The sequence below is a fragment of the Oncorhynchus kisutch genome, unplaced genomic scaffold, assembly GCF_002021735.2.
Source record: "Oncorhynchus kisutch isolate 150728-3 unplaced genomic scaffold, Okis_V2 Okis09a-Okis19a_hom, whole genome shotgun sequence".
Lineage (NCBI taxonomy): Eukaryota > Metazoa > Chordata > Actinopteri > Salmoniformes > Salmonidae > Oncorhynchus > Oncorhynchus kisutch.
The window spans coordinates 12,605,328-12,631,898 of NW_022261985.1; the positions used below are offsets into that span (position 1 = coordinate 12,605,328).

The following is a 26,571-nucleotide window of genomic DNA, read 5'->3' on the forward strand; positions in this document are numbered from 1 at the left end:
GTGTGTGTGTGTGTGTGTGTGGAGGGGTACTGCTGTGTGTGTGTGTGTGTGTGTGTGTGTGTGTGTGTGTGTGGAGGGGTACTGCTGTGTGTGTGTGTGTGTGTGTGTGTGTGTGTGTGTGTGTGTGTGTGTGTGTGTGTGTGTGTGTGTGTGTGTGTGTGTGTGTGTGTGTGTGTGTGTGTGTGTGTGTGTGTGTGTGTGTGGAGGGGTACTGCTGTGTGTGTGTGTGTGTGTGGAGGGGTACTGGTGTGTGTGTGGAGGGGTACTGGTGTGTGTTGAGGGGTACTGGTGTGTGTGTGTGGAGGGGTACTGGTGTGTGTGTGTGTGTGGAGGGGTACTGGTGTGTGTGTGTGTGTGTGTGTGTGTGTGTGTGTGTGTGTGTGTGTGTGTGTGGAGGGCTACTGCTGTGTGTGTGTGGAGGGGTACTGCTGTGTGTGTGTGTGGAGGGGTACTGGTGTGTGTTGAGGGGTACTGGTGTGTGTGTGTGGAGGGGTACTGGTGTGTGTTGAGGGGTACTGCTGTGTGTGTGTGGAGGGGTACTGGTGTGTGTGTGTGGAGGGGTACTGGTGTGTGTGGAGGGGTACTGGTGTGTGTGTGTGTGTGTGTGTGTGTGTGTGTGTGTGTGTGTGTGTGTGTGTGTGTGTGTGTGGAGGGGTACTGCTGTGTGTGTGTGGAGGGGTCCTGGTGTGTGTGGAGGGGTACTGCTGTGTGTGTGTGGAGGGATACTACTGTGTGTGTGTGGAGGGGTACTGCTGTGTGTGGAGGGGTACTGGTGTGTGTGTGTGTGTGTGTGGAGGGGTACTGCTGTGTGTGTGTGTGTGTGTGTGTGTGTGTGGAGGGGTACTGCTGTGTGTGTGTGTGTGTGTGTGTGTGTGTGTGTGTGTGTGTGTGTGTGTGTGTGTGTGTGTGTGTGTGTGTGGAGGGGTACTGCTGTGTGTGTGTGTGTGTGTGGAGGGGTACTGGTGTGTGTGTGGAGGGGTACTGGTGTGTGTTGAGGGGTACTGGTGTGTGTGTGTGGAGGGGTACTGGTGTGTGTGTGTGTGGAGGGGTACTGGTGTGTGTGTGTGTGTGTGTGTGTGTGTGTGTGTGTGTGTGTGTGTGTGTGTGTGTGGAGGGCTACTGCTGTGTGTGTGTGGAGGGGTACTGCTGTGTGTGTGTGTGGAGGGGTACTGGTGGTGTGTTGAGGGGTACTGGTGTGTGTGTGTGGAGGGGTACTGGTGTGTGTTGAGGGGTACTGCTGTGTGTGTGTGGAGGGGTACTGGTGTGTGTGTGTGGAGGGGTACTGGTGTGTGTGGAGGGGTACTGGTGTGTGTGTGTGTGTGTGTGTGTGTGTGTGTGTGTGTGTGTGTGTGTGTGTGTGTGTGTGTGTGTGTGTGTGTGTGTGGAGGGGTACTGCTGTGTGTGTGTGGAGGTGTACTGGTGTATGTGGAGGGGTACTGCTGTGTGTGGAGGGGTACTGCTGTGTGTGGAGGGGTACTGCTGTGTGTGGAGGGGTACTGCTGTGTGTGGGTGGAGGGGTACTGCTGTGTGTGGAGGGGTACTGGTGTGTGTGTGTGGAGGGGTACTGCTGTGTGTTGAGGGTACTGGTGTGTGTGTGTGGAGGGGTACTGCTGTGTGTGTGGAGGGGTACTGCTGTGTGTTGAGGGGTACTGGTGTGTGTGTGTGGAGGGGTACTGCTGTGTGTGTGTGTGGAGGGGTACTGGTGTGTGTGTGTGTGGAGGGGTACTGCTGTGTGTTGAGGGGTACTGGTGTGTGTGTGTGTGGAGGGGTACTGCTGTGTGTGTGGAGGGGTACTGCTGTGTGTTGAGGGGTACTGGTGTGTGTGTGTGGAGGGGTACTGCTGTGTGTGTGTGTGGAGGGGTACTGGTGTGTGTTGAGGGGTACTGGTGTGTGTGTGTGGAGGGGTACTGCTGTGTGTTGAGGGGTACTGGTGTGTGTGTGTGGAGGGGTACTGCTGTGTGTGGAGGGGTACTGCTGTGTGTGTGTGGAGGGGTACTTCTGTGTGTGTGTGGAGGGGTACTGGTGTGTGTGTGTGGAGGGGTACTGGTGTGTGTGTGTGGAGGGGTACTGCTGTGTGTGTGGAGGGGTACTGGTGTGTGTGTGTGGAGGGGTACTGCTGTGTGTGTGTGGAGGTACTGCTGTGTGTGTGTGTGGAGGGGTACTGGTGTGTGTGTGTGTGGAGGGGTACTGGTGTGTGTTGAGGGGTACTGGTGTGTGTGTGTGTGGAGGGGTACTGGTGTGTGTTGAGGGGTACTGGTGTGTGTGTGTGGAGGGGTACTGGTGTGTGTGTGTGTGGAGGGGTACTGGTGTGTGTGTGTGGAGGGGTACTGCTGTGTGTGTGGAGGGGTACTGGTGTGTGTGTGTGGAGGGGTACTGCTGTGTGTGTGTGGAGGGGTACTGCTGTGTGTGTGTGGAGGGGTACTGCTGTGTGTGTGTGGAGGGGTACTGCTGTGTGTGTGTGGAGGGGTACTGCTGTGTGTGGGTGGAGGGGTACTGGTGTGTGTGTGTGTGTGTGTGTGGAAGGGTACTGCTGTGTGTGTGTGGAGGGGTACTGGTGTGTGTGTGTGGAGGGGTACTGGTGTGTGTGTGTGGAGGGGTACTGGTGTGTGTGGGTGGAGGGGTGGAGGGGTGTGTGTCTCCTGTTCCAGCCTCCATCTGCAGCTGGCAGAGTTCCCATGACATCATGCCCCAGCTATGGCCTTTGTCCTGGACGCTGATTGGCAGGTAACTTCACTCCCCTCTCTCCTCCCCTGGTCTCAAAGCCTCCCCAGCACCCCCCCCCCCCCATTAGGACAAGGCTTTAAACATGAGAGCACCAGGAAGACATGACCTCGACACACACACTCTCTCTCTCTCTCTCTCTCTCTCGCTCTCTCTCTCTCCTTCTCTCTCTCTCTCTCTCCTTCTCTCTCTCTCTCTCTCTCTTCTCTCTCTCTCCTCTTCTCTCTCTCTCCTCTTCTCTCCTCTTCTCACTCTCTCTCCTCTTCTCACTCTCTCTCCTCTTCTCTCTCTCCTCTTCTCTCTCTCCTCTCTCTCTCCTTCTCTCTCGCTCTCCTTCTCTCTCTCTCTCCTCCTCTCTCTCGCTCTCTCTCTCTCTCTCTCTCCTCACATGGGATCATGCCCAGTAACACATGGGATCTATAGATCTACCATGGGATCTATTTACCCTCCACCCTGATTATGAAGGATTGAGATCACTGATCTATACATCCTGCTGTCTCTATACCTCTCTATACATCCTGCTGTCTCTATACATCCTGCTGTCTCTATACATCCTGCTGTCTCTATACATCCTGCTGTCTCGCCACCACCCTAAAGCAGGGCATCTCAACCACTTCTGTTGTGGTTGTACCACATCTTATAATATAAAGTCAGCAGTAGCAGAGGCAGAGCTAAATCAGACAGGGTAATGTTATAATATCCAGTCAGCAGAGGTAGAACTAAATCAGACAGGGTAATGTTATAATATACAGTCAGCAGAGGCAGAGGTAGAACTAAATCAGACAGGGTAATGTTATAATATCCAGTCAGCAGAGGTAGAACTAAATCAGACAGGGTAATGTTATAATATCCAGTCAGCAGAGGCAGAACTAAATCAGACAGGGTAATGTTATAATATCCAGTCAGCAGTAGCAGAGGCAGAACTAAATCAGACAGGGTAATGTTATAATATCCAGTCAGCAGAGGCAGAACTAAATCAGACAGGGTAATGTTATAATATCCAGTCAGCAGAGGCAGAACTAAATCAGACAGGGTAATGTTATAATATCCAGTCAGCAGCAGCAGAGGTAGAACTAAATCAGACAGGGTAATGTTATAATATCCAGTCAGCAGCAGCAGAGGCAGAACTAAATCAGACAGGGTAATGTTATAATATCCAGTCAGCAGAGGTAGAACTAAATCAGACAGGGTAATGTTATAATATCCAGTCAGCAGTGGTAGAACTAAATCAGACAGGGTAATGTTATAATATCCAGTCAGCAGAGGTAGAACTAAATCAGACAGGGTAATGTTATAATATCCAGTCAGCAGTAGCAGAGGTAGAACTAAATCAGACAGGGTAATGTTATAATATCCAGTCAGCAGAGGTGAACTAAATCAGACAGGGTAATGTTATAATATCCAGTCAGCAGAGGCAGAACGAAATCAGACAGGGTAATGTTATAATATCCAGTCAGCAGTAGCAGAGGTAGAACTAAATCAGACAGGGTAATGTTATAATATCCAGTCAGCAGCAGCAGAGGTAGAACTAAATCAGACAGGGTAATGTTATAATATCCAGTCAGCAGAGGTAGAACTAAATCAGACAGGGTAATGTTATAATATCCAGTCAGCAGAGGCAGAACTAAATCAGACAGGGTAATGTTATAATATCCAGTCAGCAGTAGCAGAGGCAGAACTAAATCAGACAGGGTAATGTTATAATATCCAGTCAGCAGAGGCAGAACTAAATCAGACAGGGTAATGTTATAATATCCAGTCAGCAGAGGCAGAACTAAATCAGACAGGGTAATGTTATAATATCCAGTCAGCAGCAGCAGACGTAGACCTAAATCAGACAGGGTAATGTTATAATATCCAGTCAGCAGTAGCAGAGGCAGAACTAAATCAGACAGGGTAATGTTATAATATCCAGTCAGCAGAGGCAGAACTAAATCAGACAGGGTAATGTTATAATATCCAGTCAGCAGAGGCAGAACTAAATCAGACAGGGTAATGTTATAATATCCAGTCAGCAGCAGCAGAGGTAGAACTAAATCAGACAGGGTAATGTTATAATATCCAGTCAGCAGCAGCAGAGGCAGAACTAAATCAGACAGGGTAATGTTATAATATCCAGTCAGCAGTAGCAGAACTAAATCAGACAGGGTAATGTTATAATATCCAGTCAGCAGAGGTAGAACTAAATCAGACAGGGTAATGTTATAATATCCAGTCAGCAGTAGCAGAGGTAGAACTAAATCAGACAGGGTAATGTTATAATATCCAGTCAGCAGAGGTGAACTAAATCAGACAGGGTAATGTTATAATATCCAGTCAGCAGAGGCAGAACGAAATCAGACAGGGTAATGTTATAATATCCAGTCAGCAGTAGCAGAGGTAGAATTAAATCAGACAGGGTAATGTTATAATATCCAGTCAGCAGCAGCAGAGGTAGAACTAAATCAGACAGGGTAATGTTATAATATCCAGTCAGCAGAGGCAGAACTAAATCAGACAGGGTAATGTTATAATATCCAGTCAGCAGAGGCAGAACTAAATCAGACAGGGTAATGTTATAATATCCAGTCAGCAGAGGTAGAACTAAATCAGACAGGGTAATGTTATAATATCCAGTCAGCAGAGGCAGAGCTAAATCAGACAGGGTAATGTTATAATATAAAGTCAGCAGTAGCAGAGGCAGAACTAAATCAGACAGGGTAATGTTATAATATCCAGTCAGCAGAGGTAGAACTAAATCAGACAGGGTAATGTTATAATATCCAGTCAGCAGAGGTAGAACTAAATCAGACAGGGTAATGTTATAATATCCAGTCAGCAGAGGCAGAGCTAAATCAGACAGGGTAATGTTATAATATAAAGTCAGCAGTAGCAGAGGTAGAACTAAATCAGACAGGGTAATGTTATAATATCCAGTCAGCAGTAGCAGAGGCAGAACTAAATCAGACAGGGTAATGTTATAATATCCAGTCAGCAGAGGTAGAACTAAATCAGACAGGGTAATGTTATAATATCCAGTCAGCAGAGGTAGAACTAAATCAGACAGGGTAATGTTGTAATATCCAGTCAGCAGTAGCAGAGGTAGAACTAAATCAGACAGGGTAATGTTATAATATCCAGTCAGCAGAGGTAGAACTAAATCAGACAGGGTAATGTTATAATATCCAGTCAGCAGAGGTAGAACTAAATCAGACAGGGTAATGTTATAATATCCAGTCAGCAGTAGCAGAGGTAGAACTAAATCAGACAGGGTAATGCAGTCTGAGACCTACCCAATCATCTGTGGCGATGCTGAGTGCTACCCAATCATCTCTGGTGATGCTGAGAGCTAACCAATCATCTCTGGTGATGCTGAGAGCTAACCAATCATCTCTGACGATGCTGAGAGCTAACCAATCATCTCAAGAGATGCTGAGAGCTAGCCAATCATCTCTGGTGATGCTGAGAGGTAGCCAATCCTCTCTGGTGATAATGAGAGACAATATTCTCCTCTCCTCTCCTCTCCTCTCCTCTCCTCTCCTCTCCTCTCCTCTCCTCTCCTCTCCTCTCCTCTCCTCTCCTCTCCTCTCCTCTCCTCTCCTCTCCTCTCCTCTCCTCTCCTCTCCTCTCCTCTCCTCTCCTCTCCTCTCCTCTCCTGCTTTCCACTTCTCTGATCTCCCCTCCTCTCCTTTCCTGTCACCTCCTCTTCTAGTAGACCATTCAAAAACAGAGGTAACATGTTAAAAGTGTAAATGAAACTCTGGGAGCTGCGTCCTCACCTCTCTGGCAGGTCTTGAAGAAGATGGCGTTGTGAGGTGTCCTCAGGATGATGTTCCCACCGGCGTCCATGACCAGTATGGTGACCTCGAACGCCGCTACGCCATCCTGGTCTCCTAAACACGGGAAGCCCACCTGCACCACTTAAACACAGAGAAACATCATATTACAACGCAGTAATCAGTATGCAAGCTATTGTGACTGATTTCAAGCTATTGTGACTGATTTCAAGCTATTGTGACTGATTTCAAGCTATATGACTGATTTCAAGCTATTGTGACTGATTTCAAGCTATTATGACTGATTTCAAGCTATTGTGACTGATTTCAAGCTATTATGACTGGTTTCATGACTGATTTCAAGCTATTGTGACTGATTTCAAGCTATTGTGACTGATTTCAAGCTATTGTGACTGATTTGAAGTTGTTATGGCTGGTTTCATGACTGATTTCAAGGTATTGTGACTGATTTCAAGCTATTGTGACTGATCTCAAGCTATTATGACTGATTTCAAGTTGTTATGACTGGTTTCATGACTGATTTCAGGCTATTGAGACTGATTTCAAGCTATTGTGACTGATCTCAAGCTATTATGACTGATTTCAAGCTATTATGACTGATTTCAAGTTGTTATGACTGGTTTCATGACTGATTTCAAGCTATTGTGACTGATTTCAAGCTATTGTGACTGATCTCAAGCTATTATGACTGATTTCAAGTTGTTATGACTGATTTCAAGCTATTGTGACTGATTTCAAGCTATTATAACTGATTTCATGACTGATTTCAAGCTGTGTGGTCTAGCGGTTAGCGCTGGGCTGGGCTGCTGACTCAAACTCCTCCACTCTTTCCTGCTTGCTGTTCTTCAGTCTCATGTGTCCAATAAACAACAACACTGAGAAGGTAGCACGGATTCACCAGCTCCTGTCTCACCTGAGGGCCTACGTGGTACAGAGCCCAGGAGAGGAACGTTGACCGTGGGGTTGTCCATGATATCCACATCCATGGAGCGCAGTGTCTGGAACTCATAGAAGTACTCTGCCTGCAACACACATGAACAGAGAACAGCTGATGTCTCAGAGAGGTACTGGGCCTGCAACACACATGACCAGAGAACAGCTGATGTCTCAGAGAGGTACTGGGCCTGCAACACACATGAACAGAGAACAGCTGATGTCTCAGAGAGGTACTGGGCATGCAACACACATGACCAGAGAACAGCTGATGACCCCGGATGCGTCCGTGCTAGTGTGCTTGTATGCATATACATGTTTGTTTGTCACACAGTGAGTTTGTGTTAGTACACACTGTGTCCCTCTCTAAATAATGTCTGTGTGTTGACCCTCCTCTCCCAAAAACACACGGCACATCTGGTCTCTCTCTCTAAATGACATGTGGTCTCTCTCTCTCTAAATGACATGTGGTATCTCTCTCTAAATGACATGTGGTCTCTTTCTCTCTAAATGACATGTGGTCTCTCTCTCTAAATGACATGTGGTCTCTCTCTAAATGACATGTGGTCTCTCTCTCTCTAAATGACATGTGGTATCTCTCTCTCTAAATGACATGTGGTCTCTCTCTCTCTAAATGACATGTGGTCTCTCTCTAAATGACATGTGGTCTCTCTCTCTCTAAATGACACGTGTTCTTTCTCTAAATTGCATGTGGACCCTCTCTCTAAATGACATGTGGTCTATCTTTAAATGACATGTGGTCTCTCTAAATGACATGTGGTCTCTCTCTCTAAATTACATGTGTTCTTTCTCTCTCTAAATGACATGTGGTCTCTCTCTCTAAATGACATGTGGTCTCTCTCTAAATGACATGTGGTCTCTCTCTAAATGACATGTGGTCTCTCTCTCTCTAAATGACATGTGGTCTCTCTCTCTCTAAATTGCATGTGGTCCTTCTCTCTCTAAATGACATGTGGTCTCTCGCTCTCTAAATGACATGTGGTCTCTCTCTAAATGACATGTGGTATCTCTCTCTAAATGACATGTGGTCTCTCTAAATTACATGTGGTCTCTCTCTCTCTAAATGACACGTGTTCTTTCTCTAAATTGCATGTGGTCCCTCTCTCTAAATGACATGTGGTATCTCTCTAAATGACATGTGGTCTCTCTTTAAATGACATGTGTTCTCTCTCTAAATGACTTGTGGTCTCTCTCTCTCTAAATGACATGTGGTCTATCTTTAAATGACATGTGGTCTCTCTAAATGACATGTGGTCTCTCTCTCTAAATTACATGTGTTCTTTCTCTCTCTAAATGACATGTGGTATCTCTCTCTAAATGACATGTGGTCTCTCTCTAAATGACATGTGGTCTCTCTCTAAATGACATGTGGTCTCTCTCTCTCTAAATGACATGTGGTCTCTCTCTCTAAATGACATGTGGTCTCTCTCTCTCTAAATGACATGTGGTCTCTCTCTAAATGACATGTGGTATCTCTCTCTAAATGACATGTGGTCTCTCTAAATTACATGTGGTCTCTCTCTCTCTAAATGACACGTGTTCTTTCTCTAAATTGCATGTGGTCCCTCTCTCTAAATGACATGTGGTATCTCTCTAAATGACATGTGGTCTATCTTTAAATGACATGTGGTCTCTCTTTAAATGACATGTGGTCTCTCTCTAAATGACATGTGGTCTATCTCTCTCTAAATGACATGTGGTCTATCTTTAAATGACATGTGGTCTCTCTAAATTACATGTGGTCTCTCTCTCTCTAAATGACATGTGTTCTTTCTCTAAATTGCATGTGGTCCCTCTCTCTCTAAATGACATGTGGTCTCTCTCTCTAAATGACATGTGGTCTCTCTCTCTAAATGACATGTGGTCTCTCTTTAAATGACATGTGGTGTCTCTCTCTAAATTACATGTGATCTCTCTCTAAATGACATGTGGTATCTCTCTCTCTAAATGACATGTGGTGTCTCTCTCTCTAAATGACATGTGGTCTCTCTCTCTAAATGACATGTGGTCTCTCTCTCTAAATGACATGTGGTCTCTCTCTCTCTCTCTCTCTAAATTACATGTGGTATCTCTCTCTCTAAATTACATGTGTTCTTTCTCTAAATTGCATGTGGTCCCTCTCTCTCTAAATGACATGTGATCTCTCTCTCTAAATGACATGTGATCTCTCTCTCTAAATGACATGTGGTCTCTCTCTCTCTCTAAATGACATGTGGTCTCTCTCTCTCTCTTTAAATGACATGTGGTCTATCTTTAAATGACATGTGGTCTCTCTCTAAATTACATGTGGTCTCTCTCTCTCTCTCTCTCTCTAAATGACATGTGTTCTTTCTCTAAATTGCATGTGAACCTTCTCTCTCTAAATGACATGTGGTCTCTCTCTCTAAATGACATGTGGTCTCTCTTTAAATGACATGTGGTCTCTCTCTCTAAATGACATGTAGTCTCTCTCTAAATGACATGTGGTCTCTCTCTCTCTAAATGACATGTGGTCTCTCGCTCTCTAAATGACATGTGGTCTCTCTCTAAATGACATGTGGTATCTCTCTCTAAATGACATGTGGTCTCTCTAAATGACATGTGGTCTCTCTCTCTCTAAATGACACGTGTTCTTTCTCTAAATTGCATGTGGTCCCTCTCTCTAAATGACATGTGGTATCTCTCTAAATGACATGTGGTCTCTCTTTAAATGACATGTGGTCTCTCTCTAAATGACATGTGGTCTCTCTCTCTCTAAATGACATGTGGTCTATCTTTAAATGACATGTGGTCTCTCTAAATTACATGTGGTCTCTCTCTCTCTAAATGACATGTGTTCTTTCTCTAAATTGCATGTGGTCCCTCTCTCTCTAAATGACATGTGGTCTCTCTCTCTAAATGACATGTGGTCTCTCTCTCTAAATGACATGTGGTCTCTCTTTAAATGACATGTGGTCTCTCTCTCTAAATGACATGTGATCTCTCTCTAAATGACATGTGATCTCTCTCTAAATGATATGTGGTATCTCTCTCTAAATGACATGTGGTGTCTCTCTCTCTAAATGACATGTGGTCTCTCTCTCTCTAAATGACATGTGGTCTCTCTCTCTCTCTCTCTAAATTACATGTGGTATCTCTCTCTCTAAATGACATGTGTTCTTTCTCTAAATTGCATGTGGTCTCTCTCTCTCTAAATGACATGTGGTCTCTCTCTCTAAATGACATGTGATCTCTCTCTCTAAATGACATGTGATCTCTCTCTCTAAATGACATGTGGTCTCTCTCTCTCTCTAAATGACTTGTGGTCTCTCTCTCTCTCTCTTTAAATGACATGTGGTCTCTCTCTAAATGACATGTGGTCTCTCTCTAAATTACATGTGGTCTCTCTCTCTCTAAATGACACGTGTTCTTTCTCTAAATTGCATGTGGTCCCTCTCTCTAAATGACATGTGGTATCTCTCTAAATGACATGTGGTCTATCTTTAAATGACATGTGGTCTCTCTTTAAATGACATGTGGTCTCTCTCTAAATGACATGTGGTCTATCTCTCTCTAAATGACATGTGGTCTATCTTTAAATGACATGTGGTCTCTCTAAATTACATGTGGTCTCTCTCTCTCTAAATGACATGTGTTCTTTCTCTAAATTGCATGTGGTCCCTCTCTCTCTAAATGACATGTGGTCTCTCTCTCTAAATGACATGTGGTCTCTCTTTAAATGACATGTGGTGTCTCTCTCTAAATTACATGTGATCTCTCTCTAAATGACATGTGGTATCTCTCTCTCTAAATGACATGTGGTGTCTCTCTCTCTAAATGACATGTGGTGTCTCTCTCTCTAAATGACATGTGGTCTCTCTCTCTAAATGACATGTGGTCTCTCTCTCTCTCTCTCTCTAAATTACATGTGGTATCTCTCTCTCTAAATTACATGTGTTCTTTCTCTAAATTGCATGTGGTCCCTCTCTCTCTAAATGACATGTGATCTCTCTCTCTAAATGACATGTGATCTCTCTCTCTAAATGACATGTGGTCTCTCTCTCTCTCTAAATGACATGTGGTCTCTCTCTCTCTCTTTAAATGACATGTGGTCTATCTTTAAATGACATGAGGTCTCTCTCTAAATTACATGTGGTCTCTCTCTCTCTCTCTCTCTCTCTCTCTCTCTCTCTAAATGACATGTGTTCTTTCTCTAAATTGCATGTGAACCTTCTCTCTCTAAATGACATGTGGTCTCTCTCTCTAAATGACATGTGGTCTCTCTTTAAATGACATGTGGTCTCTCTCTCTCTAAATGACATGTAGTCTCTCTCTAAATGACATGTGGTCTCTCTCTCTCTAAATGACATGTGGTCTCTCTCTCTCTAAATGACATGTGGTCTCTCTCTCTCTAAATGACATGTGGTCTCTCGCTCTCTAAATGACATGTGGTCTCTCTCTAAATGACATGTGGTATCTCTCTCTAAATGACATGTGGTCTCTCTAAATGACATGTGGTCTCTCTCTCTCTAAATGACACGTGTTCTTTCTCTAAATTGCATGTGGTCCCTCTCTCTAAATGACATGTGGTATCTCTCTAAATGACATGTGGTCTCTCTTTAAATGACATGTGGTCTCTCTCTAAATGACATGTGGTCTCTCTCTCTCTAAATGACATGTGGTCTATCTTTAAATGACATGTGGGCTCTCTAAATTACATGTGGTCTCTCTCTCTCTAAATGACATGTGTTCTTTCTCTAAATTGCATGTGGTCCCTCTCTCTCTAAATGACATGTGGTCTCTCTCTCTAAATGACATGTGGTCTCTCTCTCTAAATGACATGTGGTCTCTCTTTAAATGACATGTGGTCTCTCTCTCTAAATGACATGTGATCTCTCTCTAAATGACATGTGATCTCTCTCTAAATGATATGTGGTATCTCTCTCTAAATGACATGTGGTCTCTCTCTCTCTAAATGACATGTGGTCTCTCTCTCTCTCTCTCTAAATTACATGTGGTATCTCTCTCTCTAAATGACATGTGTTCTTTCTCTAAATTGCATGTGGTCTCTCTCTCTCTAAATGACATGTGGTCTCTCTCTCTAAATGACATGTGATCTCTCTCTCTAAATGACATGTGATCTCTCTCTCTAAATGACATGTGATCTCTCTCTCTAAATGACATGTGGTCTCTCTCTCTCTCTCTTTAAATGACATGTGGTCTCTCTCTCTCTCTCTTTAAATGACATGTGGTCTCTCTCTAAATTACATGTGGTCTCTCTCTCACTCTAAATGACATGTGATCTCTCTCTCTAAATGACATGTGGTCTCTCTCTCTCTCTAAATGACATGTGGTCTCTCTCTCTCTCTTTAAATGACATGTGGTCTATCTTTAAATGACATGTGGTCTCTCTAAATTACATGTGGTCTCTCTCTCTCTAAATGACATGTGTTCTTTCTCTAAATTGCATGTGGTCCGTCTCTCTCTAAATGACATGTGGTCTCTCTCTCTAAATGACATGTGGTCTCTCTCTCTAAATGACATGTGGTCTCTCTTTAAATGACATGTGGTCTCTCTCTCTAAATGACATGTGATCTCTCTCTAAATGACATGTGATCTCTCTCTAAATGACATGTGGTATCTCTCTCTCTAAATGACATGTAGTGTCTCTCTCTCTAAATGACATGTGGTCTCTCTCTCTAAATGACATGTGGTCTCTCTCTCTCTAAATGACATGTGGTCTCTCTCTCTCTCTCTCTAAATTACATGTGGTATCTCTCTCTCTAAATGACATGTGTTCTTTCTCTAAATTGCATGTGGTCCCTCCCTCTCTAAATGACATGTGGTCTCTCTCTCTCTAAATGACATGTGGTCTCTCTCTCTCTAAATGACATGTGGTCTCTCGCTCTCTAAATGACATGTGGTCTCTCTCTAAATGACATGTGGTATCTCTCTCTAAATGACATGTGGTCTCTCTAAATGACATGTGGTCTCTCTCTCTCTAAATGACACGTGTTCTTTCTCTAAATTGCATGTGGTCCCTCTCTCTAAATGACATGTGGTATCTCTCTAAATGACATGTGGTCTCTCTTTAAATGACATGTGGTCTCTCTCTAAATGACATGTGGTCTCTCTCTCTCTAAATGACATGTGGTCTATCTTTAAATGACATGTGGTCTCTCTAAATTACATGTGGTCTCTCTCTCTCTAAATGACATGTGTTCTTTCTCTAAATTGCATGTGGTCCCTCTCTCTCTAAATGACATGTGGTCTCTCTCTCTAAATGACATGTGGTCTCTCTCTCTAAATGACATGTGGTCTCTCTTTAAATGACATGTGGTCTCTCTCTCTAAATGACATGTGATCTCTCTCTAAATGACATGTGATCTCTCTCTAAATGACATGTGGTATCTCTCTCTAAATGACATGTGGTGTCTCTCTCTCTAAATGACATGTGGTCTCTCTCTCTCTAAATGACATGTGGTCTCTCTCTCTCTCTCTCTAAATTACATGTGGTATCTCTCTCTCTAAATGACATGTGTTCTTTCTCTAAATTGCATGTGGTCTCTCTCTCTCTAAATGACATGTGGTCTCTCTCTAAATGACATGTGATCTCTCTCTCTAAATGACATGTGATCTCTCTCTCTAAATGACATGTGGTCTCTCTCTCTCTCTCTAAATGACATGTGGTCTCTCTCTCTCTCTCTTTAAATGACATGTGGTCTCTCTCTAAATGACATGTGGTCTCTCTCTAAATGACATGTGATCTCTCTCTCTAAATGACATGTGATCTCTCTCTCTAAATGACATGTGGTCTCTCTCTCTCTCTAAATGACATGTGGTCTCTCTCTCTCTCTTTAAATGACATGTGGTCTATCTTTAAATGACATGTGGTCTCTCTCTAAATTACATGTGGTCTCTCTCTCTCTCTCTCTCTCTCTAAATGACATGTGTTCTTTCTCTAAATTGCATGTGAACCTTCTCTCTCTAAATGACATGTGGTCTCTCTCTCTCTAAATGACATGTGGTCTCTCTCTCTCTAAATGACATGTGGTCTCTCGCTCTCTAAATGACATGTGGTCTCTCTCTAAATGACATGTGGTATCTCTCTCTAAATGACATGTGGTCTCTCTAAATGACATGTGGTCTCTCTCTCTCTAAATGACACGTGTTCTTTCTCTAAATTGCATGTGGTCCCTCTCTCTAAATGACATGTGGTATCTCTCTAAATGACATGTGGTCTCTCTTTAAATGACATGTGGTCTCTCTCTAAATGACATGTGGTCTCTCTCTCTCTAAATGACATGTGGTCTATCTTTAAATGACATGTGGTCTCTCTAAATTACATGTGGTCTCTCTCTCTCTAAATGACATGTGTTCTTTCTCTAAATTGCATGTGGTCTCTCTCTCTCTAAATGACATGTGGTCTCTCTCTCTAAATGACATGTGATCTCTCTCTCTAAATGACATGTGATCTCTCTCTCTAAATGACATGTGATCTCTCTCTCTAAATGACATGTGGTCTCTCTCTCTCTCTCTTTAAATGACATGTGGTCTCTCTCTCTCTCTCTTTAAATGACATGTGGTCTCTCTCTAAATTACATGTGGTCTCTCTCTCACTCTAAATGACATGTGATCTCTCTCTCTAAATGACATGTGGTCTCTCTCTCTCTCTAAATGACATGTGGTCTCTCTCTCTCTCTTTAAATGACATGTGGTCTATCTTTAAATGACATGTGGTCTCTCTAAATTACATGTGGTCTCTCTCTCTCTAAATGACATGTGTTCTTTCTCTAAATTGCATGTGGTCCGTCTCTCTCTAAATGACATGTGGTCTCTCTCTCTAAATGACATGTGGTCTCTCTCTCTAAATGACATGTGGTCTCTCTTTAAATGACATGTGGTCTCTCTCTCTAAATGACATGTGATCTCTCTCTAAATGACATGTGATCTCTCTCTAAATGACATGTGGTATCTCTCTCTCTAAATGACATGTAGTGTCTCTCTAAATGACATGTGGTCTCTCTCTCTCTAAATGACATGTGGTCTCTCTCTCTCTAAATGACATGTGGTCTCTCTCTCTCTAAATGACATGTGGTCTCTCGCTCTCTAAATGACATGTGGTCTCTCTCTAAATGACATGTGGTATCTCTCTCTAAATGACATGTGGTCTCTCTAAATGACATGTGGTCTCTCTCTCTCTAAATGACACGTGTTCTTTCTCTAAATTGCATGTGGTCCCTCTCTCTAAATGACATGTGGTATCTCTCTAAATGACATGTGGTCTCTCTTTAAATGACATGTGGTCTCTCTCTAAATGACATGTGGTCTCTCTCTCTCTAAATGACATGTGGTCTATCTTTAAATGACATGTGGGCTCTCTAAATTACATGTGGTCTCTCTCTCTCTAAATGACATGTGTTCTTTCTCTAAATTGCATGTGGTCCCTCTCTCTCTAAATGACATGTGGTCTCTCTCTCTAAATGACATGTGGTCTCTCTCTCTAAATGACATGTGGTCTCTCTTTAAATGACATGTGGTCTCTCTCTCTAAATGACATGTGATCTCTCTCTAAATGACATGTGATCTCTCTCTAAATGATATGTGGTATCTCTCTCTAAATGACATGTGGTCTCTCTCTCTCTAAATGACATGTGGTCTCTCTCTCTCTCTCTCTAAATTACATGTGGTATCTCTCTCTCTAAATGACATGTGTTCTTTCTCTAAATTGCATGTGGTCTCTCTCTCTCTAAATGACATGTGGTCTCTCTCTCTAAATGACATGTGATCTCTCTCTCTAAATGACATGTGATCTCTCTCTCTAAATGACATGTGATCTCTCTCTCTAAATGACATGTGGTCTCTCTCTCTCTCTCTTTAAATGACATGTGGTCTCTCTCTCTCTCTCTTTAAATGACATGTGGTCTCTCTCTAAATTACATGTGGTCTCTCTCTCACTCTAAATGACATGTGATCTCTCTCTCTAAATGACATGTGGTCTCTCTCTCTCTCTAAATGACATGTGGTCTCTCTCTCTCTCTTTAAATGACATGTGGTCTATCTTTAAATGACATGTGGTCTCTCTAAATTACATGTGGTCTCTCTCTCTCTAAATGACATGTGTTCTTTCTCTAAATTGCATGTGGTCCGTCTCTCTCTAAATGACATGTGGTCTCTCTCTCTAAATGACATGTGGTCTCTCTCTCTAAATGACATGTGGTCTCTCTTTAAATGACATGTGGTCTCTCTCTCTAAATGACATGTGATCTCTCTCTAAATGACATGTGATCTCTCTCTAAATGACATGTGGTATCTCTCTCTCTAAATGACATGTAGTGTCTCTCTCTCTAAATGACATGTGGTCTCTCTCTCTAAATGACATGTGGTCTCTCTCTCTCTAAATGACATGTGGTCTCTCTCTCTCTCTCTCTCTAAATTACATGTGGTATCTCTCTCTCTAAATGACATGTGTTCTTTCTCTAAATTGCATGTGGTCCCTCCCTCTCTAAATGACATGTGGTCTCTCTCTCTCTAAATGACATGTGGTCTCTCTCTCTCTAAATGACATGTGGTCTCTCGCTCTCTAAATGACATGTGGTCTCTCTCTAAATGACATGTGGTATCTCTCTCTAAATGACATGTGGTCTCTCTAAATGACATGTGGTCTCTCTCTCTCTAAATGACACGTGTTCTTTCTCTAAATTGCATGTGGTCCCTCTCTCTAAATGACATGTGGTATCTCTCTAAATGACATGTGGTCTCTCTTTAAATGACATGTGGTCTCTCTCTAAATGACATGTGGTCTCTCTCTCTCTAAATGACATGTGGTCTATCTTTAAATGACATGTGGTCTCTCTAAATTACATGTGGTCTCTCTCTCTCTAAATGACATGTGTTCTTTCTCTAAATTGCATGTGGTCCCTCTCTCTCTAAATGACATGTGGTCTCTCTCTCTAAATGACATGTGGTCTCTCTCTCTAAATGACATGTGGTCTCTCTTTAAATGACATGTGGTCTCTCTCTCTAAATGACATGTGATCTCTCTCTAAATGACATGTGATCTCTCTCTAAATGACATGTGGTATCTCTCTCTAAATGACATGTGGTGTCTCTCTCTCTAAATGACATGTGGTCTCTCTCTCTCTAAATGACATGTGGTCTCTCTCTCTCTCTCTCTAAATTACATGTGGTATCTCTCTCTCTAAATGACATGTGTTCTTTCTCTAAATTGCATGTGGTCTCTCTCTCTCTAAATGACATGTGGTCTCTCTCTAAATGACATGTGATCTCTCTCTCTAAATGACATGTGATCTCTCTCTCTCTAAATGACATGTGGTCTCTCTCTCTCTCTCTAAATGACATGTGGTCTCTCTCTCTCTCTCTTTAAATGACATGTGGTCTCTCTCTAAATGACATGTGGTCTCTCTCTAAATGACATGTGATCTCTCTCTCTAAATGACATGTGATCTCTCTCTCTAAATGACATGTGGTCTCTCTCTCTCTCTAAATGACATGTGGTCTCTCTCTCTCTCTTTAAATGACATGTGGTCTATCTTTAAATGACATGTGGTCTCTCTCTAAATTACATGTGGTCTCTCTCTCTCTCTCTCTCTCTCTAAATGACATGTGTTCTTTCTCTAAATTGCATGTGAACCTTCTCTCTCTAAATGACATGTGGTCTCTCTCTCTCTAAATGACATGTGGTCTCTCTCTCTCTAAATGACATGTGGTCTCTCGCTCTCTAAATGACATGTGGTCTCTCTCTAAATGACATGTGGTATCTCTCTCTAAATGACATGTGGTCTCTCTAAATGACATGTGGTCTCTCTCTCTCTAAATGACACGTGTTCTTTCTCTAAATTGCATGTGGTCCCTCTCTCTAAATGACATGTGGTATCTCTCTAAATGACATGTGGTCTCTCTTTAAATGACATGTGGTCTCTCTCTAAATGACATGTGGTCTCTCTCTCTCTAAATGACATGTGGTCTATCTTTAAATGACATGTGGTCTCTCTAAATTACATGTGGTCTCTCTCTCTCTAAATGACATGTGTTCTTTCTCTAAATTGCATGTGGTCTCTCTCTCTCTAAATGACATGTGGTCTCTCTCTCTAAATGACATGTGATCTCTCTCTCTAAATGACATGTGATCTCTCTCTCTAAATGACATGTGATCTCTCTCTCTAAATGACATGTGGTCTCTCTCTCTCTCTCTTTAAATGACATGTGGTCTCTCTCTCTCTCTCTTTAAATGACATGTGGTCTCTCTCTAAATTACATGTGGTCTCTCTCTCACTCTAAATGACATGTGATCTCTCTCTCTAAATGACATGTGGTCTCTCTCTCTCTCTAAATGACATGTGGTCTCTCTCTCTCTCTTTAAATGACATGTGGTCTATCTTTAAATGACATGTGGTCTCTCTAAATTACATGTGGTCTCTCTCTCTCTAAATGACATGTGTTCTTTCTCTAAATTGCATGTGGTCCGTCTCTCTCTAAATGACATGTGGTCTCTCTCTCTAAATGACATGTGGTCTCTCTCTCTAAATGACATGTGGTCTCTCTTTAAATGACATGTGGTCTCTCTCTCTAAATGACATGTGATCTCTCTCTAAATGACATGTGATCTCTCTCTAAATGACATGTGGTATCTCTCTCTCTAAATGACATGTAGTGTCTCTCTCTCTAAATGACATGTGGTCTCTCTCTCTAAATGACATGTGGTCTCTCTCTCTCTAAATGACATGTGGTCTCTCTCTCTCTCTCTCTAAATTACATGTGGTATCTCTCTCTCTAAATGACATGTGTTCTTTCTCTAAATTGCATGTGGTCCCTCCCTCTCTAAATGACATGTGGTCTCTCTCTCTCTAAATGACATGTGGTCTCTCTCTCTCTAAATGACATGTGGTCTCTCGCTCTCTAAATGACATGTGGTCTCTCTCTAAATGACATGTGGTATCTCTCTCTAAATGACATGTGGTCTCTCTAAATGACATGTGGTCTCTCTCTCTCTAAATGACACGTGTTCTTTCTCTAAATTGCATGTGGTCCCTCTCTCTAAATGACATGTGGTATCTCTCTAAATGACATGTGGTCTCTCTTTAAATGACATGTGGTCTCTCTCTAAATGACATGTGGTCTCTCTCTCTCTAAATGACATGTGGTCTATCTTTAAATGACATGTGGTCTCTCTAAATTACATGTGGTCTCTCTCTCTCTAAATGACATGTGTTCTTTCTCTAAATTGCATGTGGTCCCTCTCTCTCTAAATGACATGTGGTCTCTCTCTCTAAATGACATGTGGTCTCTCTCTCTAAATGACATGTGGTCTCTCTTTAAATGACATGTGGTCTCTCTCTCTAAATGACATGTGATCTCTCTCTAAATGACATGTGATCTCTCTCTAAATGACATGTGGTATCTCTCTCTAAATGACATGTGGTGTCTCTCTCTCTAAATGACATGTGGTCTCTCTCTCTCTAAATGACATGTGGTCTCTCTCTCTCTCTCTCTAAATTACATGTGGTATCTCTCTCTCTAAATGACATGTGTTCTTTCTCTAAATTGCATGTGGTCTCTCTCTCTCTAAATGACATGTGGTCTCTCTCTAAATGACATGTGATCTCTCTCTCTAAATGACATGTGATCTCTCTCTCTAAATGACATGTGGTCTCTCTCTCTCTCTCTAAATGACATGTGGTCTCTCTCTCTCTCTCTTTAAATGACATGTGGTCTCTCTCTAAATGACATGTGGTCTCTCTCTAAATGACATGTGATCTCTCTCTCTAAATGACATGTGATCTCTCTCTCTAAATGACATGTGGTCTCTCTCTCTCTCTAAATGACATGTGGTCTCTCTCTCTCTCTTTAAATGACATGTGGTCTATCTTTAAATGACATGTGGTCTCTCTCTAAATTACATGTGGTCTCTCTCTCTCTCTCTCTCTCTCTCTCTAAATGACATGTGTTCTTTCTCTAAATTGCATGTGAACCTTCTCTCTCTAAATGACATGTGGTCTCTCTCTCTCTAAATGACATGTGGTCTCTCTCTCTCTAAATGACATGTGGTCTCTCGCTCTCTAAATGACATGTGGTCTCTCTCTAAATGACATGTGGTATCTCTCTCTAAATGACATGTGGTCTCTCTAAATGACATGTGGTCTCTCTCTCTCTAAATGACACGTGTTCTTTCTCTAAATTGCATGTGGTCCCTCTCTCTAAATGACATGTGGTATCTCTCTAAATGACATGTGGTCTCTCTTTAAATGACATGTGGTCTCTCTCTAAATGACATGTGGTCTCTCTCTCTCTAAATGACATGTGGTCTATCTTTAAATGACATGTGGTCTCTCTAAATTACATGTGGTCTCTCTCTCTCTAAATGACATGTGTTCTTTCTCTAAATTGCATGTGGTCCCTCTCTCTCTAAATGACATGTGGTCTCTCTCTCTAAATGACATGTGGTCTCTCTCTCTAAATGACATGTGGTCTCTCTTTAAATGACATGTGGTCTCTCTCTCTAAATGACATGTGATCTCTCTCTAAATGACATGTGATCTCTCTCTAAATGACATGTGGTATCTCTCTCTAAATGACATGTGGTGTCTCTCTCTCTAAATGACATGTGGTCTCTCTCTCTCTAAATGACATGTGGTCTCTCTCTCTCTCTCTCTAAATTACATGTGGTATCTCTCTCTCTAAATGACATGTGTTCTTTCTCTAAATTGCATGTGGTCTCTCTCTCTCTAAATGACATGTGGTCTCTCTCTAAATGACATGTGATCTCTCTCTCTAAATGACATGTGATCTCTCTCTCTAAATGACATGTGGTCTCTCTCTCTCTCTAAATGACATGTGGTCTCTCTCTCTCTCTCTTTAAATGACATGTGGTCTCTCTCTAAATGACATGTGGTCTCTCTCTAAATGACATGTGATCTCTCTCTCTAAATGACATGTGATCTCTCTCTCTAAATGACATGTGGTCTCTCTCTCTCTCTAAATGACATGTGGTCTCTCTCTCTCTCTCTAAATGACATGTGGTCTCTCTCTCTCTCTCTAAATGACATGTGGTCTCTCTCTCTCTCTTTAAATGACATGTGGTCTATCTTTAAATGACATGTGGTCTCTCTCTAAATTACATGTGGTCTCTCTCTCTCTCTCTCTCTCTCTCTCTAAATGACATGTGTTCTTTCTCTAAATTGCATGTGAACCTTCTCTCTCTAAATGACATGTGGTCTCTCTCTCTAAATGACATGTGGTCTCTCTTTAAATGACATGTGGTCTCTCTCTCTAAATGACATGTGGTCTCTCTCTCTAAATGACATGTGGTCTCTCTTTAAATGACATGTGGTCTCTCTCTCTAAATGACATGTGATCTCTCTCTAAATGACATGTGGTCTCTCTCTAAATGACATGTGGTCTCTCTCTCTCTAAATGACATGTGGTCTATCTTTAAATGACATGTGGTCTCTCTCTAAATTACATGTGGTCTCTCTCTCTCTAAATGACATGTGTTCTTTCTCTAAATTGCATGTGGTCCCTCCCTCTCTACATGACATGTGGTCTCTCTCTCTAAATGACATGTGGTCTCTCTCTCTAAATGACATGTGATCTCTCTCTCTAAATGACATGTGTTCTTTCTCTAAATTGCATGTGGTCCCTCTCTCTCTAAATGACATGTGGTCTCTCTCTCTAAATGACATGTGGTCTCTCTCTCTAAATGACATGTGATCTCTCTCTCTAAATGACATGTGGTCTCTCTCTCTCTCTAAATGACATGTGGTCTCTCTCTCTCTCTTTAAATGACATGTGGTCTATCTTTAAATGACATGTGGTCTCTCTCTAAATTACATGTGGTCTCTCTCTCTCTCTCTCTCTCTCTCTCTCTCTCTCTCTCTCTCTCTCTCTCTCTCTCTAAATGACATGTGTTCTTTCTCTAAATTGCATGTGAACCTTCTCTCTCTAAATGACATGTGGTATCTCTCTCTCTAAATGACATGTGGTATCTCTCTCTCTAAATGACATGTGGTATCTCTCTCTCTAAATGACATGTGGTATCTCTCTCTCTAAATGACATGTGGTATCTCTCTCTCTAAATGACATGTGGTATCTCTCTCTCTAAATGACATGTGGTATCTCTCTCTCTAAATGACATGTGGTATCTCTCTCTCTAAATGACATGTGGTATCTCTCTCTCTAAATGACATGTGGTCTCTCTCTCTCTAAATGACATGTGGTATCTCTCTCTCTAAATGACATGTGGTATCTCTCTCTCTAAATGACATGTGGTATCTCTCTCTCTAAATGACATGTGGTATCTCTCTCTCTAAATGACATGTGGTATCTCTCTCTCTAAATGACATGTGGTATCTCTCTCTCTAAATGACATGTGGTATCTCTCTCTCTAAATGACATGTATTTTTATTTTTATTTTACCTTAATTTAACCAGGTAGGCTAGTTGAGAACACCTTTATTTAACCAGGTAGGCTAGTTGAGAACACCTTTATTTAACCAGGTAGGCTAGTTGAGAACACCTTTATTAACCAGGTAGGCTAGTTGAGAACACCTTTATTTAACCAGGTAGGCAAGTTGAGAACACCTTTATTTAACCAGGTAGGCTAGTTGAGAACACCTTTATTTAACCAGGTAGGCTAGTTGAGAACACCTTTATTTAACCAGGTAGGCTAGTTGAGAACAAGTTCTCATTTACAATTGCGACCTGGCCAAGATAAAGCAAAGCAGTTCGACAGATAAAACGACACAGAGTTACACATGGAGTAAAACAAACATACAGTCAATAATGCAGTATAAACAAGTCTATATACAATGTGAGCAAATGAGGGTGAGAAGGGAGGTAAAGGCAAAAAAGGCCATGATGGCAAAGTAAATACAATATAGCAAGTAAAATACTGGAATGGTAGTTTTGCAATGGAAGAATGTGCAAAGTAGAAATAAAAATAATGGGGTGCAAAGGAGCAAAATAAATAAATAAATAAAAATTAAATACAGTTGGGAAAGAGGTAGTTGTTTGGGCTAAATTATAGGTGGGCTATGTACAGGTGCAGTAATCTGTGAGCTGCTCTGACAGTTGGTGCTTAAAGCTAGTGAGGGAGATAAGTGTTTCCAGTTTCAGAGATTTTTGTAGTTCGTTCCAGTCATTGGCAGCAGAGAACTGGAAGGAGAGGCGGCCAAAGAAAGAATTGGTTTTGGGGGTGACTAGAGAGATATACCTGCTGGAGCGTGTGCTACAGGTGGGAGATGCTATGGTGACCAGCGAGCTGAGATAAGGGGGGACTTTACCTAGCAGGGTCTTGTAGATGACATGGAGCCAGTGGGTTTGGCGACGAGTATGAAGCGAGGGCCAGCCAACGAGAGCGTACAGGTCGCAATGGTGGGTAGTATATGGGGCTTTGGTGATAAAACGGATTGCACTGTGATAGACTGCATCCAATTTGTTGAGTAGGGTATTGGAGGCTATTTTGTAAATGACATCGCCAAAGTCGAGGATTGGTAGGATGGTCAGTTTTACAAGGGTATGTTTGGCAGCATGAGTGAAGGATGCTTTGTTGCGAAATAGGAAGCCAATTCTAGATTTAACTTTGGATTGGAGATGTTTGATATGGGTCTGGAAGGAGAGTTTACAGTCTAACCAGACACCTAAGTATTTGTAGTTGTCCACGTATTCTAAGTCAGAGCCGTCCAGAGTAGTGATGTTGGACAGGCGGGACATGTGGTATCTCTCTCTCTAAATGACATGTGGTCTCTTTCTCTAAATGACATGTGGTATCTCTCTCTAAATGACATGTGGTCTCTCTCTAAATGACATGTGGTATCTCTCTCTCTAAATGACATGTGGTCTCTTTCTCTAAATGACATGTGGTCCCTCTCTCTCTAAATGACATATAATCTCTCTCTCTAAATGACATGTGGTATCTCTCTTTAAATGACACGTGGTCTCTCTCTCTAAATGACATGTGGTCTCAATCTCTCTTTCTCTCTAAATGACATGTGGTCTCTCTCTAAATGACATGTGGTCTCTTTAAATGACATGTGGTCTCTCTAAATGACATGTGGTCTCTCTCTCTAAATGACATGTGGTCTCTCTCTCTAAATGTCATGTGGTCTCTCTCTCTCTAAATGACACGTGGTCTCTCTTTCTAAATGACATGTGTTCTCTCTCTCTAAATGACATGTGGTCTCTCTGTCTCTCTTGTCAAGTGATTGGGGGAGGCATGACAGAACACACACAGGGAGGGGGGGGAGAGAGATCCCAGAACAGTGAGATGAAAATGACATGTGGTCTCTCTCTCTTTTTCTCTAAATGACATGTGTTCTCTCTCTCTAAATGACATGTGGTCTCTCTAAATGACATGTGGTCTCTCTCTAAATGACATGTGGTCTCTTTAAATGACATGTGGTCTCTCTCTAGATGACATGTGGTCTCTCTGTCTCTCGTGTCAAGTGATTGGGGAGGCATGACAGAACACACACAGGGAGGGGGGGGGGAGATCCCAGAACAGAGAGATGAAAGAGGGAGAGAGGAAAGGGGAGACTGCGATGTTCCCTCTATGCAGTGAATGCTTCCCAGTGTCAAAGCGTTTGATGAAGGGAAAGGTACACAAGGCGGGCAGAGGAAGAGGAGGCTAATCCTGCAGCTGAATGGTAATAACCAACACAGATAACTCTCCACCATGCAGCCTTTCATGCCCCAGGCTTTTGTTCCTAAGCTTCGCCGGCTGCCTTTGAAGTACAGGGGGTAACAGGACCCAGGGAAGAGAAGGGCCCTCTTTCTGTATCTCTCTCTCTCTATCCCTCTCTCTCCTTCCCTCTCACTCTCATTCCCTCTCCTCTCTCTCTCTCTCTCTATCCCTCTCTCTCTCTCTATCCCTCTCCCTCCTTCCCTCTCTCTCTCTCCTTCCCACTCTCTCTCCTTCCCTCTCTCTCTCTCCTTCCCTCTCTCTCTCTCCTTCCTTCCCTCTCTCTCTTTCTCTCCTTCCTTCCCTCTCTCTCTCTCTCTCCTTCCCTCTCTCTCTCTCTCTCTCCTTCCCTCTCGCTCTCTCTCCCACTCTCATTTACCGACTCAACATGCCATTACCGGATTACGATCTCTGTATGTTTTGTGTGTGAGTTTTTGTGTGTGGATGTGTTTAACTATTCTTGTGGGGACCAGAAGTCCCTACTCTGTGTGTGTGTGTGTGTGTGTGTGTGTGTGTGTGTGTGTGTGTGTGTGTGTGTGTGTGTGTGTGTGTGTGTGTGTGTGTGTGTGTGTGTGTGTGTGTGTGTGTGTGTGTGTGTGTGTGTGTGTGTGTGTGTGTGTAAAGCTCTGGTCCGTTCCGCTCTCTGTAATTTGCTGTCACCAGAGATGATCTCATCAGGAAGAGATATTGGTCATTACTTTGACTAAAACAAGTTTACAGTTTATTATGGATGTCAACACACTTGTTGCAGTCTCCCACAATAGGTGTTTATGTATGTGGATTCCTTGTTTTTACTGATAAGAGAATTCTCCCATCCATGAACACCCCTCCTCACAAACCACTAGCTCAATCTGAAGAAGAAGATGAAGAAGACGATGAAGGCAAGAATTGAGAAGAAACAATAAGAATCTAAAAGAAGAAGGGGGAGAAGAGGGTGAGGAGAAGAGGGTAAAGAGGAGGAGAAGAGGGTAAAGAGAAGGAGAAGAGGGTAAAGAGGAGGAGGAGAAGAGGGTAAAGAGGAGGAGAAGAGGGTAAAGAGGAGGAGAAGAGGGTAAAGAGGAGGAGAAGAGGGTAAGAGGAGGAGGAGAAGAGGGTAAAGAGGAGGAGAAGAGGGTAAAGAGGAGGAGAAGAGGGTAAAGAAGAGGAGGAGAAGAGGGTGAGGAGAAGAGGGTAAAGAGGAGGAGGAGAAGAGGGTAAAGAGGAGGAGGAGAAGAGGGTAAAGAGGAGGAGAAGAGGGTAAAGAGGAGGAGAAGAGGGTAAAGAGGAGGAGAAGAGGGTAAAGAGGAGGAGGAGAAGAGGGTAAAGAGGAGGAGAAGAGGGTAAAGAAGAGGAGAAGAGGGTAAAGAAGAGGAGGAGAAGAGGGTAAAGAGGAGGAGAAGAGGGTAAAGAGGAGGAGAAGAGGGTAAAGAAGAGGAGGAGAAGAGGGTGAGGAGAAGAGGAGGAGAAGAGGGTAAAGAGGAGGGGA

At 42.7% G+C, this 26,571-nt stretch overlaps 1 protein-coding gene across 1 annotated transcript in view; it reads right to left on the reverse strand.

Annotated features, from left to right (window-relative positions):
* wif1 (wnt inhibitory factor 1) overlaps nt 1–26,571 on the reverse strand; it is a 61,840-nt gene that overhangs the window by 26,861 nt on the left and 8,408 nt on the right. The window contains exons 3-4 of the mRNA XM_031815162.1: nt 7,411–7,519; nt 6,480–6,620 (exon numbers count right to left, since the gene is read on the reverse strand). Coding sequence (XP_031671022.1) covers nt 6,480–6,620; nt 7,411–7,519 — 250 coding nt within the window. The remainder of the gene's footprint in view (nt 1–6,479; nt 6,621–7,410; nt 7,520–26,571) is intronic.